Here is a 19588-nt window from a genome sequence, read left to right as displayed (position 1 = left end):
ACCACCTGCCACATTAGTAGGTCAAAAGTGGCCCAGTTTAAAGCCTATCCCACTGATTGGGTGTTTATTAGAAAGATACTAGATTTTCTGGTGAAGAAAACTAGAGAAAAAGTTATAGTACAAATATCAAACTATCCAACCTTGAGTTGTGGGATTACTGTTTACATCTGGGCAGACTTCTTGGGTTAAGCCCTAGGAGCCCAGGTAGCTAAGATCATAACCATGAGAAGATTTCTTGTGGAGTTTGCCTCACAAAGGATTGGCTGAGGCCCAGGGGGATTCACAGGAGCTTTAAAGGGTGGAAACCCTGGAGGACTGTAATTGATTTTTGCTGCTGGAATTTAGCACTTGAGGAATCTGGCTTTTAAGATTAGAGAGTTCTCAAATGGTAATTTCCCTTCCCTTTCCCATTTTTTTTCTTTTTTTCCTCCTATCATCACGGAGCCAGTATCCAAGTATACAAGAAAAGTGGTTTCAAGAGGGTCTGGATTATGTAAGGAAGCTTGTGCAGCTAAGGTTCTGCTGGAAGATCTGTAATGCTAGATGAGTCTACAGCAGTAGACTGGGAATTGTGAGTGACTCACAAGTTAGGAACAGATTGCATTGGATGCATCTAAAGGTGTGGATGGGATTTATGACTCTTGTTATGAAATGAAGAAAAAAATAAAAAACTTTACAGTTTGGATGTAATCATTTCCAAACTGCCTGCTTTGGAAGACTGACAGTGTTGGGGAGGAAGAGTCAGCTAGGTAACAGGACTACATAATGGGGGTATGGGGCTGCGGGAGGGGATGTGTTTATTGGAGCCTGTTATATCCTTCTAGCTTCTCTTTGTCCAGGAATTGTAAAAGCTTGTGATTTATTGCTGGAACTTTAATTCAGAGTTGCTAAGCACTTGGCTGTTGTATTTCAGGCTGTAGGTTTGGACCATGGTGTTACAGAACCAGTGCTCAGTCAGACATGGGAGATAAATGTACACAAATAATTACCATATAGTGTTAATCATAGGTAGAAATTCAGAGGATCCTGGAACATCAGTTTAGTCTGATTCCTTAATTTTCTGCTAGAGGCAGCTGAGGCCCAGAGCAGGAAGGAGACTGGTGTAGGGTAAAGCTAGAAGAACTAGAACCTGAGTTTTGTTTTTTTGTGGTTTTTTTTTTTGGTTTTTTTTTTGTTTTTTTTTTTTTACTGATTGGACTACCCTAAAATGTGATCACCATCCTTGAAGGCATCATCTAATTCCTATCTGCTTAAAGACCACTTCTTGCATGATGTCCCCTTGACAGCCCTCCTCGCCTCCAATACTACTTAACTGTCCTTTTCTTGAATTTATTGTCCTTTTATGGAATATATTTCTTCCCTTTTAGATCCTGAAGGTGATCAGGACAAGCACCATGTCGGCTGTGGTCTTTGTACCTCTTCATTTCCCATCCTTAGCAGCGTCTGAATAACTGTCAGGTTTAAAGTTTCCAACCTGCTTGCTTCTTTGTGAGATACCTTGATCTAATCACCTCCTTTTGCATCAGTAAAAATTCCACTTCTCGGGTCACATGAATACATATTTCGAATTGAGTGAGGTCAGTTACTGTTTGCTCAGTTCTGGAGGAGGGAGGAGGCAGGGGCCAGCAGCCATACTGTAGAGTGAGAAGATGTGTACGTTTTGAGAGACAAGGCCGACCCCAGGGTCGCGTTCGGTAGCTTGGGCCTTGCTGAGCGCGCGGCTGGAGATGCGGGCTGGGCCGGGCTGCGCAGGGACGCCGTGCGACGGGCTCTGTTGCCGGAACTAGTCCCAGTCGCGCGCCCGGACGCGCGCAGTGCTGCCCCGCCCCCTCCCCCGCGGGGTGGAAACAAAGGGGGCTCGGCGCGCGGAGTCGAGCCGTGGGGGAAAGGGGCGGAGCGTCTGGCGGTTTCGCGCTTTGGGCTCGCTAGGTTCGTTCCTGTAAGGGGACAGGGTGGAGAGGAGGGCGGCGACCCAAACCAGAGAAGTGGGAGTGCCGCGTGCTCGCGCATCCTGCGGCCTGGCGGTGAGGGGCGTCGCCTGCGCGCGCAGCGGAGGGTAGTGCGCCGGCGCGCGGCACGCCGTGTTCGTGAGCACCGAGGTGGGGTGCGGCGGGCGGGAAGGTGTCGCGGCCCCGGCAATTAGGGCCCGGGGGCCGAGAGGATGGAGCCCCCGAGGCGTTAGCCGACTCTGTCAGCTCCGAGCGTTCAGCAGCTTCCTGGCGCGGCCCGTGTGATGGTGCCGGGAGGAAGGAAGCGCCGTGACAGCGCCTCGGTCGGATCCCGGGTTCCGGGGGTGAGGAGGCCCGGGGACGGCGGAGCTGGCGAGCTGGCCTCTGGCTGGGCGAGCGGTCACAATAGGAGGCGGCGGCCCAGCGCGGAGCCGCGGGAGCAGCCCCGCAGGGCGGAGCTTCCCCTCGCAGGTACTGGCCGCCCGGCCGTTGGTTCCCGCGTGAGGGCGGGCCGGGCCCGAGCCGTAGGCCGTAGGGAGCCTGCGGGGCCGTTCCCGGCAACCAGGAGGAGGTGTGGTTGCCCGGTGCTTGGCGGGCGCGGCCGGGCGGCCCGGCGCTCTTTGTTCCCGTGGCGGCGGCGAGGAGGTGTGGGTGCAGCCAACGGGAGCGCCGGCCCGCCGCCGCCTGGCAGATGGCCTCGCTCCCTCCCGTTTTGCCGAGGCGCAGGTGAAATGATGTCACCCAGGAGAACGCGGAACCCGTTCGGAAGGGTCCTTTCGCGTCCTTCTGCCGCTGCGGGTTTCTGGACAGGCTGCGTTTTGTTCTCAGGGGATGGAAGTTCTTTCAGGGCTGAAGAATGAGAGAGGTTGGTTTTGAACCAGGAATTTTCCAAATTATCGAGGGCCAAAGAAAATAAAGTTTTTGTTTGCGTTGTGTAGGACTTGTAAAAGACACAGCTTTTTCTTTGTGCCACAAAAGTTGGGTATGCTAATTCTTCCACCATAAATAGAAATGAACACTTCAACGTATGTCATTGCTGGCATCATATGAATTGTCTTCTCTTACGTGGCACACTTTGAAAATTTAAGTGTATGCAACTCAAACACAATTGGTTTGTTACTTTAAAATTGCAAGCCTTTTGGGACCTCGTTTGGCCTTGATTACAGGTACTATTGTTAATATTTCAATTCCTTTAAATAGGAAGCAGCCCTGGTAACTGAGCTCCAATTAAAAAACAGTCCATTCTCCGTGTTTGTATAATCAAAACTTAATAAAAATCTAAGGACAGTTGGGATGAAAGTAAAATTGTCTTCAGAAAACACTGGCCATACGAATAGATGGGACTTATATAGAAGTAACAATACAGACCAAATTTTGTATATATATTTTTTATAAATATATATAAATGTATATAGTATATAAATATAAATAAATATATTTGTATATAATTTATATATTGGGACATACTTGCAGTCGGAATATGAAATTACTAACTGGATTTTTAAATGAGAATTGTATCTCTTCACATACTCTTCTTTCTCCAGTTCTTGCTAGTTTGTAAACTTATTGGCATAATATGTTTCACTTTTTGAAAGCATACTAAACCTTAAATCATTTCATTACATGAGTTCAGTTTTAAGCTGATTTCTATAATTTTTCTGTAAGACTTATCTCTAAGAGATTTGGTAGACTTTAGAGGCTATAGTTAAAAAAATTTCGCCACAGACTGGCCGTGTGGGCCCCAGGGCCTCATCTGTAAAATATGAAAGTTGGATTTAAACGTTGGCTATGGTCCCTCCACCTCTGATATCTTCTGTGATTCTAGAAGGTAATTTCTGTTTCTGTACTTGTCGAGGTTTATATACTCATTCTGTTTTTATCGCTGAACTGAAGGTTGCAAGTATTAATCTGAGTAAATGTTCAGAATTTACTAGAGCGACCTGACTTTTGAGGAAGGTGGATATAAGATGGCATAATTAGACATAACTGAATCTGTTAGCATCATAATGTGGAGTGTAGGTCTATTGTCTCTTTGCCAACAGCTTTGGATGAACCTTTTAGTTACATTACCAGACTATTTGTGCTTATTTTTACTTTATTTCAAGGTTGTGGTGGGAAGTATGGATGAGAAATTCTCAAAAATCTCAAATGATTGGTCTGTATGGAAAGTTCATTGGTCAAGATTATCTTTGTCTTCTACTTCCAGTCTGTTCCATCTATTTCTCTGTTTGTGCTGTCCCAGTCCCAGCTTTGTTTAGCCACCTTCAGTTTGTAATTCACTGTGCTGGTTTGTGGGTAGTGTCAGGGTCTACTAAATAGTTTTGGTTATTTTCCTTTTAACTACATATATCAGACCTGTGTTTTCACTTCTGTTTTACTTTGGTTAACTCATAGCTTTATTTTTCTCTGGAGGGAGCATAAAGATTGTAAACACATTTGAATGTAGTTTTGGTCTAGTTCATTCAGCAAATGTTAAATTCTTGAAGTGACTACCTTGTCTGGAGGAGATCAAGCAAATGCTTCAATTCTGTATAGTAAATTAACAAGTGAGAATTTGAGCAAAAAGAGGAAGAGATGTGAGTTTTTCCTCACATCCTGTATCTCTTCATGTTCCTTTTTTAAGGATGTCAGCACCTTTTCACTCTATGTTAGAAGGGCCCTATTTAGTTCCTCTTGAATTGCCCCTCACTAGACTGAGTCTTGGAGGGCAAGAATAATTTTTCCCCGTGTATTCACAGCATGTAGCTCATAGTAGGCCTGCTATAAATATTTGAATTAATTATGAATTTTATTTAAGAATTACAGTGATCCTATACACACTTTTTTTCAAATAGTTATGTATTTACATACATAAATTTTTTGTATTGATTTGGACTGGTCATGGTCTGGATACTTTCCAAATCTATGTAATTCTTAGAAATCTTGAAGAGGTACTTTAGAACAGTGCTCTAAGAGGTTACCAGCCTAAATAAAATTATTTTAGATGTACTTCCTTGCTGGGAGAATAATCCTTGGGCAGGCAAATCTGGATGTGGAAGGAAAAGAAAATAACTTTTTTTTAAAGTTTATTTATTTATTTAGAGAGAGCACACACTCACGTGAGTGGGGAAGGGGAGAAAGAGAGGGAGAGAATATCCCAAGCAGGTTCTGCACTGTCATCACAGAGCTTGATACAGAGCTCGAACTCACAAACTGTGAGATCATGACCTGATAATCTAGACCAAGAGTCAGATGCTTAACCGACTGAGACACCAGACACCCCAGAAAAGAACTTTTATTTAAAATAATATGTAGCTCAAAAAAAAAAATGTAACTCTTATTTTCCCTAACCTTTATGAACGCCTTCTCAAAAGATGTAATGGTTAGAGACCTCCTTAGTTGCATGTACATCCACCCTCTTCCGAGTAACTTATGGGACTGTGGGGGTAGGAAAAGAATGGTGGAGCCTTTCAGCTATTTTCAGTAACCCTGGTTCTGTTGTGCTCCCAGAAAGACATGAACCCAGTTTGTTGTTTGCCTTAACTCAAGAATAAAAATAATAGTTTTAAAAAATGATTGCCCCAGGGGTGCCTGGGTGCCTCAGTCAGTTAAGCATCCAACTCCGTTTCAGCTGAGGTCATGATCTCATGAGAATGTGAGAACAAGCCCAGCATGACTCTGCATTGACACACAGTGTGGAGCCTGCTTGGGATTTTTTTCTCTCCCTCTCTGCCGCTCCCCTGCTCCTGCCCTTACTCGCTCGCTGGCTCCCCCCCCCCCCATAAACGAACATTAAAAAAAAAGAGAGATTGCTTCAGTGCTAAATAGCAGTGATCTTTCCCTCAGTAGGTAGTAGCAGTCCTTGAATGGTCTAAAGTCTGTGTAATAGACCAGCAAGCATATAGACCATTATTTTATTTAGCAAATACTTATTTGTTAAACATTTAGGTTACGTCTAGTTCCCTTTTAAATTGTTGCTGTACTGTGATGAACCTGTGTATGCATGTGGTTTTTCCCATATTTTGGGGTATTCCCATATTTTAGATTATAACCTGGGAATTTATCAGATGAAAGATTACTGATTCAAACTGTTCAAATAGTTGATAAAATCTACCTGATTACTTTCCAGGATATTAACATTTGCCATCATGGCAGCTGTGAGAATATGTGGATTTTTAGATAACTTGGATTCGACTTTTTCATTTTTAAGGTATCCAGTCTTGGACTTAGAGGAAGGAGTAAAAGACTTGGTGGGGTCAACATTAAGCACTTGACTTTTTATTGTTTGTTTTGGTTTTTTCTTCTTCTTCTATTAGGCTGTGATTTGAGTCCTTTTGACCAGGTGGTATGCTGTTAGTAACAATGAACAGTTTTTTTTTGTTTTTTTTTTTCTGGAGAGTAATGTGGCTGTTTTGGAGAAGACTATTTGGGCCTTTGAGCAATTTATTTTGAAGAAAGTAGATTATTTTAATGCTGGCCTAGAAGTCCTGTACCTGCATATCCTCTACCACACCTTTATAAGAAAAATGTAAATGAATGAAGAAGGAAGCTGTCACCAGAGGTGATTTTGGAGGAAGCAAGTTATGGGACAATATCTGGACCTAAGTCCTATGTTATTTTTAGCATCATAACTGATAACAATTACACCGTTCAAGACAGATGTTAAATTGTGGGTTATATTATCCCACAGGGAAAGGCCACATTAAACAAGATGGCCTAAAATAGTGTTGTATTAGTGCTTAAAAGGTTAAACTGTTTTCTGTGACTTTTCTGAAACAGGTGCTTTCTTAGTTATGCTGGGTAAATTAGTTATATAGTTACATGTAAACAAACATTAAAGATGAGAAGTATAGGGAGTTGCAGATTAATCAGGTCTCAGGGATGTTTTCTTGGCAGGACTTTTTAAACATAGGTTGCATCCTGAGAGAAGATTGAGTTACTGTATCTTTGTAATGTTCAACAGTTGCCAGACTAGAGAAAAACAGAATTGTATCTGCTTCCAGATACAGTACACCGTAAGTAATTTTGAATGAGGAAGGTATAGGGAAGTAGTGGAAGGTTACATCAGAAACAATTTACAAGGAAACATTTACTTTTTGAATACTTAAAATAACTTTAAATAGACTTTATGAAATAGTTTTTTACTAATTAGATTATAAAGAAAATGTTACTTTTAAAATCCTTAAATTACAAGGTGTTTTAGTGGCTTGAGCATGAACTTTAGAGCCAGATAGACTTAGCTTCAAATTACGGCTCTGCGGCTTTAAGCAAGTCGGTTAACCCTAACTTGCAGTGTGTAAAGATCAGAGAGCCCCAGTTCAGTTCCTAGCATGAAGTTAGCTATTACCAGATTGAAGTTTTAAAAACTGCTATATTGCTTAGATAAAAAAAAAAAAAATGTCGTAATTTGTATCTTTCATCAAATTAATACAGCTAAAATTCTGGAGAAGAAACTTTCTTCAGGTATACAACACTTTCGATTTGACACATATATGTCATGTTAGTTTTCTATTGTATGTAACAAATTACCTCACATTTAGTAGTTTAAAACACAAATCTGTTATCTCATGGTGTACATGGGTCAGGAATCATGGGTTAGCTGCAGGGCCCTCTGTTCAGAGTCTTACTTGGCTGGTGCCATGATGTCATCAGAGGTTTGATGTCCTCTCCGAAGCTCAGTGGCTGTTGGTTCAGTACGGCTCTTGTAATTGTAGGACTGAAGTCCCCCCATTTTCTTGTTAGCAGTCAACTGGTGAACGATTCAGCTCCTAGAGGGTGCCCTCCTGTCTGCCACGTTGCCCTCTTCATATGCCTTCTGGCAGCATAGCAGTTGTCTGCAGGTTTGGAGGAGAATCTCTTTTGAAGAGTTCTTCTTTTTTTAAGAGCTTTCTCTAACTCCGGTCTGCCTTGATTAATTTAAAATCAACTGACTTGGGATCTTAATTCACTTGAAAATCCCTTCACTTCTGTGAAGGGGTTCATATCATTAGGTTATATAATTTAACCTAACCATGGAAATGAAATCCACACTATTTACAGTCCTGCCTACACACCATGGAGTAATGGATTATACAGGAGATGTGTACCAGAGGTGGGAATCTTGGAGGCCTTCCTTCTTAAGAATTCTGCCTCACGTGGACATACAAAATAATTGTGTGTGATTTTATCTTATCCAATGGGTGCACCTGGTTTCATGCCCATCTTATTTTGTCCTGGATCTATATAAACTACAGCATTTGAATATACCTTTTCTCCATTATATTGTTTGTTCTCCCTCTTTATAGGCATGGAGCTTCTGACCAAAGGAAATTATCATAGGTAGAAGAGGAATATGCTTGAAAATTATTAACTTATGACCACAAGGGTCAGGGTTGGCCAGTTTCTTGTTTGGTTGGTTGGTTGGTTTTATACCTCTATAGGACTGAAATCTTAAGTTTTCAAAGAAACAGAGAATTAAGGAGAGGAAACCTGACCCTCTGATTTCTGTTGACCAAGCTAGCTACTTGTGCTAGCAGTCTATAAGAGTGCTACTCATGCAGACTGCTTTAGAGATGACAGTTGAAGGCAAGTGAGCTTATTAAAACACTCTTCAAAGGTACCTTGCAAACTATAAGCTTAAGAAGATTGCAAAAAGAATATGAAACTTAAAGGAACAGACTGTTTTGAGAAGAGAATGGCTTTAAAGTGGTGAAATCCTTAGATTGAGGAGTCAGGAATGTGAAATACACTTCTTTCTATGAAATCTTTTATATGTCTTCAGATAAACTCAAGGCTCCTACCTCTATTCTAATTTTTGCCCGTATTGCATTTAATACATTATCCTATAGTTGGCTGCTTTGCATCCTTTTTTTTTTTTTTTTTTAACTGCAGTAAGCTCCTTGAGGATGGGATCCATGTTTTATCTTCTTTCCTAACAACTCTTGACTTGGGGAGGCAGTCATAAATGTTCCTTGATTCAGCACTTCATACCTCATCATAGTGGTAAAGAATATTGGCACATTCATGTTTGTGGTGTGGAGACAAGTTTTAGCTCATGTCAAAACATTTTAGTAGTAGTAGCAGCAGCAGCAGCAGTAGTAGTGAATTGTAAAGTTAGTGCCTTCAAGTGATATACTTTTACTCCTAGGAAGGTGTTTGGAAGCACTTTTAGTCTTACGAACAGGCCTGGTTATCTGTTTACCAGGCTCATAGCAAACCAGAACAAAAAATGGGCTAAGGAAGGTTATTATAGAAGTATTATTAATATAATTAGCATGCTACTTCATGCTCTGTCTCTGCCTTCCTCCCTGGTTACTTCTGTACTGGCTAGCCATACTGAACATTCTGCAGTTTCTTGACAACACTGCTGTCTTTTGCCAGTTACCTCTCCGTAGCACCCAGTGCCTAGCAGTATCATAGAAAGATGATACTCTGTATATTGTACGGTGATTTGCTTTTGTTTCTTTTTCATAGCATATACTTTTTGGAGGTAGGAAACCATGTGTATCTTCTTGGTTTAGTGCCTGTCACAGAATAGACATTTATATGTAAGGGAAGAATGAGGCAGTGAAACTGAAAACCAGACACGTGGTCTGAAGCACATAGTCTTCTTCAATGTAGGGATAAGCACATTCACAAACCTTAACTTCCAAAGGTGGTTCACTCCACAGCACAGTGGAACAAGTGATGCTCATGATGTCCATGGTTAAAAATGCTGCAGATTTGAGCATATTTACATATGATGAAGGGAATTAACCTACAATCAAGCCAAGCATTTAAAACATGCAGTCATTTGCTTTGGGGCTTGTGATCATATCCTTTATTCTTAAGAAGGTCGCTAGGTTTGTGTTGAATAGAACTGAGGTGTCTGCAGACTCTTTTGTATACCTATGGTCACTATAGAAGTTTTGCTGCAAGTGTTCTGAAATCTCTTGTCTTCTTTGCATGATCATATAGGAGGTTAATTAAAAAATAGAATGAAAAAATATTAGTCTTAGTCCAGATGGACACTAATCTTTCTATACTTAAGATATATGATTTTATGTCAGGTTTTCTTAACATGAAGTCTTATCTGTCCTTTAGGGTTTTAGAATCAATACCAAGAGAAAAGCTATTAATAGGTATTATACGGGAAACACAGGAAAGGTTTTGCATTTTTGAACAGTGCTGTTTTGCCTTTTAAAAAAGTTTTTTTAAGAGAGATCCATTGCCAGAGGCAACCTTTGCCATCCTTATATTTGTTTTGATGTTTAAGATTAATTTTTAATTTCTTTCCAATCTCTGCTAACACAAATATTTAGAAAACCCAGACTGTCCTTCATAGACATGATTCTCCACATTGGTGCGGCTAGCCATGAACTATCCTTTTCTTCTCCCTCTTTTTCCCAGATATCTCCCGGGGCCAATTCAGCACCTCTACCTGGCCATCCTAACAAGGTGATTTGTGAAAGGGTGAAACTTCAGAGCCTGTTCCCTCTCCTCCCAAGTGATCAGAATACTACCGTTCAAGAGGATGCTCACTTCAAAGCTTTCTTCCAGGTTCTTATATATTTACCCTTTCCCTACATAGGGCTGAAAGTCACCGATACATTTTAGGTTGTTTTTAGGAAGGCTTGAAACAAAATTCTCAATATCTTCTTCTTATTTTCTATTGTATGTGGGAATAAGTATTCTTCTTAGAGGCCTTCTTCAATATAACTTAGCCGGCTTTTCTGAAGAATGTTTGTCTTCTCTTGAGCTGCTGTTTATTGTTTGACCACTTAATATTCTTTTTTTTTTTTTTTTTAATCTTTTGGTATCAATCACTTGTGCTAATAGGCCACATTCTATAGGAAAGTAGAAGATATTACAGATATGTGAAATTGTATAGGAATGGAAAAATGGAAGCATGCAAGATATTTTTTAAAGCCATTACTACTTATTTGTTTATTGCCTAGAGTTTGATAGTGATGTAAATTTCAGAAAGAAAACATGTTTCCGTACCTTCTATCACTTTTGAACCTGTGGATAAAATATGATTAAAATTTTTGTTATATGTAAAATGAAAATAAATTAAGGCAAGGACTATCATTAGTTTATTGACAAGATTGCTAGGATGTGCTCAAATAAATTACTGGCTACTAAATTTCCAATCCATTACTGCTAGAGAAGCATGTTTTATAATGGAAGTCAGTATTTTTATTACCAAATGGAAACTAGTTGTAGAATTGCTTCTGCGTTTTAGGGTTGTGGGCCAAGGTATGTATTTGTATATGTGTATATAAATCTGAGGTGGTGAGAGTCGCTAATCAAAACTTGGATTTTGGATAGAGCCATTTTTCTGTTTGTGTGGAAGTGGTAGGTTGGAGCTTAGGACTATTTCTGAAAGAGAAATGCTTGTGTGATACATTAAATTGAAGATATGAAATTTCTGAGAATAGCTTTGTAGGTGATCCAGGGCTCTGCAATCTGATATTCCTTGGAATTTGTGCCAGGTTCTCTGCTTTGCATGTATTGTCTCCTTTGTTTTTAATCCTCCTAACAACACACCGGTCGTGGATGATTTTCTAGATGAAGAAATAGGCTCAGAAAAACTCTGAGATGCCCTGTTACATAGCTAGTTATTGGCAGAGCAGAGACTTAAATTCACCTTTTGCTATTTCTTGTCTCTACTACAGCAATACCACCTGTAGAAATCAACAACTATTTCTGTAAACACAACACAGTATGTTAAGAGACATAGCTATCTGTATTGAATTAAATGGCATATTGACTACTGTTCTTGATACAGTTGGTCTGCATTAGCTTGATATTTAGTAGCAAACCAGTATAGCTAAGGAAGAAATTGACTTAGTACCTTCCCTACTGCCACCACTAAACAATTATATGACACTTAATTTGTTTTCTAGACTTCTTTGTGTCTCTAGGCATTAAGTCAGTATTAACTTTAAACTCAAGGAGTTGCTGGCAAATGGAGTAAATTTAAACACGTTTTAAAAATGAAACAAAAAAGAGCCAGTTCCATTTGAGTGTTGCAGAAAGGTGAAAGATATTATTGTTAAATTTTTATTTATATCTCTAAACTTAAATCTTTTTTCTAACTTTAAAACAAGGCCCTCAGTATACTTGGCTCCCAGGGAACTCTGCCCACTTTTTGGCCTACCATTGTTCTGCATGAAGCAAAGTAAATCCTTCTCATATCCCCTTTGAGATACTGTCAGAGACCTTCAACTAATTCTGATAATAAAATTGGGTGTGATTTCTTGTTCCAGTTTTGCTTTTCTCAGCCCTAGAATATTTACTTTCCATGTGAAAAGGAGAAATCTCCCCATTTCTTATTCTCAGAGTTATTCTTTTAATGTGTTATGTTTTCTTGGCTTTCCCCCAAATTCCTTCCCTCCTAGCTTTTTTACTTTTCCTTTCCTTTGGAACACTCCGTTTTAAACAGATTCACCTACCTCTTATATTTTTTTCTTAAAGTATCCTTATCTTAGCTGAAACTAGTCTCTTTTTGGAGGACATCATTTTCCCTGCAGCCTTGTGTAGGAGTAAAAAAGAACTGTTGATTTTTCCTACTCCATACATGGGGATTGAATATGTATCTAGTAAGTGGGATGGTCATAGAGGACATAGAAGTGTTTGATATTCCCCTGGGTCTTTGTTTCCATCCACCAGTTGTCTTTTAAGAAACATCTCATCCTGTTTTGGGCTATATTTGTTTTTCATCTCCACTCTTTAGCAGTTCTGTCACTGTCCTTGTTTATTAAAAACTTTTGTGTTCTCCTTTTTTACTTGCTTGTTTTAGTCAAAATCTTTCAAATTCTGCATGCTCTTTTAATTTTTAAAATTATGAAATAATTCATATATGAAAGTTACAATGTATAAAGCAGACACATGTATAGTTTAAAAAAAAAAAAACCCACCATGCATCTTAAGAAGTCAGCCATTCCCTATACTTTCGAGGTCTTCATATGACCTTCCATCTATCTACCTGCTGTCTGATACTTGTGCCTTGGGTAAAACTCTTGAGTTTTGTGTTTAGTATCCCTGGTTTCTCTGTGTGGTTTCATCACATGCAGTATCCTTCAGACAGTATCACTATACTGTTTACTTTCTGAACTTAATATAAATGTTATCATACTTTGTATTTTGTCATTTTGAGACTCATCCATAATGATGCTTGTAGCCATGTATGTAGTTGATTCATTTTTCTTTTAGTGTTTCATTTATATGAATATGCTGTAGTTTATTCCTGTTCTTTTTAATCGACATTTCCAGTAGTTTACAGTTTTTTTACTGTTATCACAAGCAGTAGTGTTGCCATGAATATTCTTGTATGCCTTTCCCAGTGTATATTGAGTTGATATTTTAATTTCTGTGAAAATGATGGCTTTGTATATTTGTCAGTCTGAGTTTTCTTACAGAAGAAATGTACATGTGTGGGCATATTTGCATCTCTATAAAAATTAGTCTATATTTAACATTAGAATCAAAGGTACTCCCTATAGTTTTAGAAATTTAAAATTAAGGTATAATTAACATACAGTAAAATTCACCCTTTTGGTGTACAAGTCTGTGACTTTTGATGAATACATACAGATGTGGAACCACCATCTCAAACAAGACAATAGAACACTTTCATCTCCCCCAAAACTCCCTCTTGTCTCTCTCAGCCCCTTACAGTTTTAAAATTAAGTTTCTGTGCCATCAATCAATCCATTGATTGTGATTGTAGATAGTGTGCTTTCATAAAACAGATGCATTGTAGGGAACTTAGATTTCATGTCTAGCACACCCCTTGGTTTCAAGGGCGTATGCATGTATCCTACCTAATGATAGCTGTCTGATACTTTATTTTGTAAATTTACAAAAGTTAATTAGGTGATTGAAATTTTCATGATTGATACACAGAGAAATAGACTAGGTTTCTGAAAGAGAAGACTACTTATTGTAAAAAAAAAAAAAATCTCTTCTCCAACAAATTTATAGACAGTAAAAATTCCAGCCAAAATATTAGAATTTTAATGATTTTAGAAACCTTATAGAGTTATTCTAAATTCATAAGAAAGATTTTCAAAGAAAAGACAGAGGGGAAAAAAACCTTTTTTGAAAATTGTTGTAAGGGGCAATATGCCATAATAGATACTAAATCCTATTACAAAGAAATAACTCCATGTCACTGAGCTCCTTGTTGTTAAACACAGTGGATGTTTTTCAGTCCCCATCTTGCTTGACCTTTTAGTTGAATCCTTGCTCCATTTCACCGAGCCTTCTATCACCACACTCCATCCACTGTCTCATGAACTACTCAGCATGAAATATTTTTTAGAGTTCAATATTGGACCTTCTTTTCACTGTATAAGTTGTTTGGGGAAATTTTGTCCATGTCTGTACCTTCATTAACCTACCATCTATCTGTATACCAAAAACTCCTTAAATTTCTAGTCTCTGGACTTGAGCTGTCTGCAGAACAGCTCTACCTGGTTATCTCAGAGGGATCCCTTGATTTCAAATTGTTCTTATTATCTTCTCCGTTTTCATTGGTTTCATACTTATGCTTCAGATTTTTTATTTTAACCATTGATTTGTGTTTACAGCTTAAAATTATTACAGTCAGATTCATGATACATAAAATCAAATGCTTTGGTGGAACTAACATTTGAAAACAAATTACACCATCAAGGTAATGTTTTTGTGAACCAATGAATGATGTTTTGTGTGATTAAACATTAAGAAAAAAAATAGAACATAAGGTCATTAATATATTCTTAAAAAACTAGCCATTCAGGCCTCCCTAAACCCAGGAAGCCACTCCTGGACTAGCAGTTATGGCCAGTGGTAGTAACATCATTTTCACACAATATTGAATTCTCATTATGATAGGACTGCAATGCTATATCACTAGAATCCCTTTCGAAGCACTCACTGCACATATTTCATGAAAATACACTAACTTGAACAATATCAAAAAGCAAAAGTTCTGATTTTTTTTTTGATGTATGCTTTTGAAAATACAGTATTCAAAGCCTCTTTCCCCTCTGTAGCTACAAGTAAGATAACATCCCAGGAAGATGTACTGGTAGTGTGGTTATGAGTTTAGATTTTATTCTGAAATATTTTGAGCTGAGGAATAGCAGAGCTATACATTGAAGTCCAATGTGAATTATGTGAAACAGGACTATACATTGTGTAGTTCAAGGGCAGTGTAATCATTCAGTTGTCTTTGGTTCATCTTGACTAATAGAAACACATTAATCTGGATGTAGTTTAAACAAAGACTTCAGATTGTAGAAAATTAAATGAGAATATTTAGAGATCTTTTCTTAAGCCATATTGTGTGATTCAAATATGAATTGTTAATTTCCTGCTTTTCCTTACTTATATCCTTCCTTTGCAAAAACAAAACAAGAGTCTTGTCTTGATGGATATTCTTTATTACCAAATTGCTTTATATGGAGTGTTTTAGTTTCTTAAGTACTTTCACATCTATTAAAATGAATGGAATTCAGGGGTTCCTGGGTGGCTCAGTTGGTTAAGCATCTGACTTCGGCTCAGGTCATCATGATCTCACAGCTTGTGAGTTTGAGCCCCCGCATCGGGCTTTGTGGTGACAGCTCAGAGCCTGGAGCCTGCTTGGGATTCTGTGTCTCCCTCTCTCTCTGTCCCTCCCCTACTCACATGCTCTCTCTCTCTCTCTCAAAAATAAATAAACATTAAAAAAAAAAAAAGGTAAAATGAATGGAATTCAGTGTTTTCTCTGGGCCATTTAAATTTAGCGTTTATGGGGCGCCTGGGTGGCGCAGTCGGTTAAGCGTCCGACTTCAGCCAGGTCACGATCTCGCGGTCCGTGAGTTCGAGCCCCGCGTCAGGCTCTGGGCTGATGGCTCAGAGCCTGGAGCCTGTTTCCGATTCTGTGTCTCCCTCTCTCTCTGCCCCTCCCCCGTTCATGCTCTGTCTCTCTCTGTCCCAAAAATAAATAAACATTGAAAAAAAAATTAAAAATAAATAAATAAATAAATAAATAAATTTAGCGTTTATTTCTTAATTGTGAAATGAGAAATTTTATCTTTTGCCAAAGATAGTTAAGGCAAGTAGAGAAAGTCTGGGAGTTTAAAAAGTGAATTACGGATTCTTTTCTTTTCTTTTTTTTTTTTTTTAAGTTTATTTTTGCTAGAGAGGGAGGGGCAGAGAGCAGAGACAGAGAATCCCAAGCAGGCTCCATGAACTCCCAATCCATGAGGTTATGACCTAAGCCGAAATCAAGAGTTGGACACTTAACCAATTGAGCCACCCAGGCACTTCCGAAATGGGGACTCTAAGTCATGCTGTGCTTATTTGTAAGAGATGAAAAATAGTCTTGAATGATAAGTGGAGGGAAAGGACCATATTATTGTGTAATTTTACCCCCACCTGTCTGGCCCCTCCCAGTTGCCACCTTGCTACTTTGAGAAGGAGGTCCATGAGGCTCACTACTGGTAGCTGAAGTCAGAGGCCATTTCAGTTTCCAGTTTTGTTTTTTTTTTTTAATTTTTTTTTTCAACGTTTATTTATTTTTGGGACAGAGAGAGACAGAGCATGAATGGGGGAAGGGCAGAGAGAGAGGGAGACACAGAATCGGAAACAGGCTCCAGGCTCCGAGCCATCAGCCCAGAGCCTGACGCGGGGCTCGAACTCACGGACCGCAAGATCGTGACCTGGCTGAAGTCGGCCGCTTAACCGACTGCGCCACCCAGGCGCCCCTCAGTTTCCAGTTTTTATCTACAACTTGGAATCTGTTTCCACTTTGGGAAAAGTTGGTCTCCACAGGATCTCGCTTTATCTCCAAGACTTGCTGATTGAGATGTATAAATTTAATTTTATTAGATAACATTTCTTTTTACATAATTATATATGAATATATAAGATATCTATATAAGAATATGTATTTTATATATGTATATATATACATGCATATGTGTTGCATGTGTGTACATATTTCTTTTACCATAACATTTTGATTTTAATGACTTTAGACTTACTTTTGGAATTGTGCAATGCATTTTTATGTCTCCAGGGTTGTTTTCACTTCTAATGATGATATTTTGGCTATAAAGATGATTTGGTGTTGGGACACCTGGGTGGCTCATTGTGTTAAGCGTCCTACTTCAGCTCAAGTTATGATCTCGTGGTTCATGATTTTGAGCCCCACGTTGGGCTCTGTGTTGACAGCTCTGAGCCTGGAGCCTGCTTCAGATTCCCTCTCTCTCTTCCCTTCCCCCACTTGTGTTCCATTTCTTTCTCTCTGTCAAAAATAAATACTTAGAAAATTTTTAAGGTGATTTGGTGTTAATAGAGGTGTAATTCATTTTATCAGATGTTTAATACCAAGTATAAAAGCTAGCAAGCTAGATTTCTTTTGTTCTTCTTCCTTTCCTCCCTCTCTTGCCTCCCTTGATCCCTAAATCTGCACCAGTATTCTGTACCAAAACGGACAGTATTTGTGCCTCATTTGAATCAACTTCTGGAACTTTCTAAAGTCAGCCCACTAGCACAGAGTCAACAAGGAAAAAAGGGAAATTCTTCCACTGAAAATTGAAAAAGTAAATTTCTCTTTTATGGCGAGTCTATCCTTCGGGACTTTTGCTAAGAGAGTCCCTTAACTTGTTTTGGTAGTTCTCAAAGTGTAGTCCCACACCAGCAGCAGCAACCATCACCCAAGATTGTGTTACAAATGAAGATTCTTGGGCCCTGATCCAAAATTTCTTAATCAGAGACTGAAGAGCAGGCCGAACAATCTGGTGTTGCTGACACTTGCAGAAGTAGAAGAACCACTGTCCAAGGTCAGGGGAGTATTCCTCCAGATTCTGCTGTGCATTCACCTCTGCCAAGAGAATTTGTAGCCGCATAATTCTGGACCAGTTTCTATATTAATTTCTAAGCTTAGAGGCTCATAGGCAACCTCTGTGGGTAATAAAAAAAAATTGAACCCTAAACTTGGTGTTGAGGAGCTAACCTGTGGTTTGAATTCTCAGGATAAATCTCTTCTTCAATTTCCAGTCCAGTCCAGAGTAGATCTGTTTTCTTATTGATTCTCCATGCCAGTGGGCTTTTTCTAGTCTCCCCCCCCCCCTTTTTTTAAATGTTTATTTATTTTTGAGAGAAAGAGACAGAGCATGAGCGAGGGAAGGGCAGAGAGAAAGGGAGACACACAATCCAAAGCTCGCTCCAGGCTCCCGACATGGGGCTTGAACCCACAAACCGTGAGATCATGACTTGAGCCGAAGTCAGACTCACAACCCACTGAGCCACCCAGGCGCCCCACTAGTCTTCCCTTTTATTGCAAGTATAGTACTTGGGAAACTTTGGCTCTTTGCAGGGTTCAGTGAGTGATAAGGCCATAGCTTCTGTGTCCCACCCCAAGATAAACCAAATCTGGGGCGCCTGGGTGGCGCAGTCGGTTAAGCATCCGACTTCAGCCAGGTCACAATCTCGCCATCGGTGATTTCGAGCCCTGCGTCAGGCTCAGGGCTGATGGCTCAGAGCCTGGAGCCTGTTTCCGATTCTGTGTCTCCCTCTCTCTCTGCCCCTCCCCCGTTCATGCTCTGTCTCTCTCTGTCCCAAAAATAAATAAACGTTGAAAAAAAAAAATTAAAAAAAAAAACAAACCAAATCTGGTTTTTGGTTTTCCCCTTTGTTTCTGGTCCTTGGTAGTTTCCCTTTTTTTTCTGAGTTCATTGTTACATTTAAAAACTATTTTTGTTGGGACACCTGGGTGGCTCAGTCTGGTTAAGCATCTGACTCTTGATTTTGCTCCAGTCATGCTCTCACGGTTCAGTTCATGGGTTTGAGCCTTGCGTCTGGGTCTGCGCTGACAGCATGGACCTGCTTGGGATTCTCTCTCCCTCTCTCTCTCTGCTACCCCTCCCCACTTTCACATTTGCTCTCTCTCAATCTCTCGATCTCTCTCAATATAAATAAACTTTAAAAATATTTTTGTTGTATTTAAGCCATTATTTCTAGATGTTTCTATTAGGATTTTTACATTTAGTCCATGCTTTTGTCAAAACAAGTCTTTATACTTAATTTACCAAAGTTTACAGTACTTACATATTTTTTTCTGTAACTACAATGGTGATCTTTCACGCCTTGTCTAGGTTGATTATAAAATTGAAAACCAGTGAACAGTCTCCATAGTGTTAGGAGTATCTATTATAGTCATTTCAGGACTAAGTAGCATGTTGGCCCATGGAGGAGAAGATATAATCTTCTACCTGTTCTACTCCAGGGATGCTTTAGGTGACAAAATGATAATGGATTTGTTTTCATCTTTGTTTTTTCTAGACTCTGGTTACCTTTCAGAAAAAAAAATTTTAACGTTTTTTATTTTTGAGAGACAGAGCGTGGGCAGGGGAGGGGGCAGAGAGAGAGGGAGACACAGTATCCCCAGCAGACTCCAGGCTCTGAGCTGTCAGCACAGAGCCCCATGCGGGGCTCAAACCCAGGAGCCATGAGATCATGACTTTAGCCGAAGTCCAGTGCTTAACCGATTGAGCCACCCAGGCACCCCTGGTTACCTTTTATACTTCCTATGACAGAATAACCATGTGCTTAAGTTTTGTAAGAACTTCCAAGTTCTCAGTCGTACTGTTTTTGAACTCATATTATTTAGAGTATATTTCTTGGAGTCCTCTAGCTTGTTCTAATTGGAATACTTTTCAGTCCTG

General features: G+C 39.5%; 1 protein-coding gene across 12 annotated transcripts in view; it reads left to right on the top strand.

Annotated features, from left to right (window-relative positions):
• The window catches only part of RNF38 (ring finger protein 38), a 130489-nt gene that overhangs the window by 77812 nt on the left and 33089 nt on the right, over positions 1 to 19588 (top strand). For 3 of the 12 annotated variants that reach the window (XM_045043683.1, XM_023242438.2, XM_023242441.2), the window contains one exon: positions 10296 to 10445. The exons of 2 other annotated variants lie outside the window; for them this stretch is intronic. In XM_045043683.1, coding sequence (XP_044899618.1) covers positions 10296 to 10445 — 150 coding nt within the window. Of the gene's footprint in view, positions 1 to 2091; positions 2421 to 2681; positions 2815 to 10295; positions 10446 to 19588 lie in introns of those variants that run through there. 7 more of the 12 variants (XM_023242448.2, XM_023242450.2, XM_023242440.2 and 4 more) reach the window with 7 other exon arrangements.

Source organism: Felis catus, chromosome D4 (genome assembly GCF_018350175.1).
Source record: "Felis catus isolate Fca126 chromosome D4, F.catus_Fca126_mat1.0, whole genome shotgun sequence".
Lineage (NCBI taxonomy): Eukaryota > Metazoa > Chordata > Mammalia > Carnivora > Felidae > Felis > Felis catus.
Note: the sequence above shows the minus strand (reverse complement) of the source record. Positions and strands in the feature narration are given on the sequence as shown.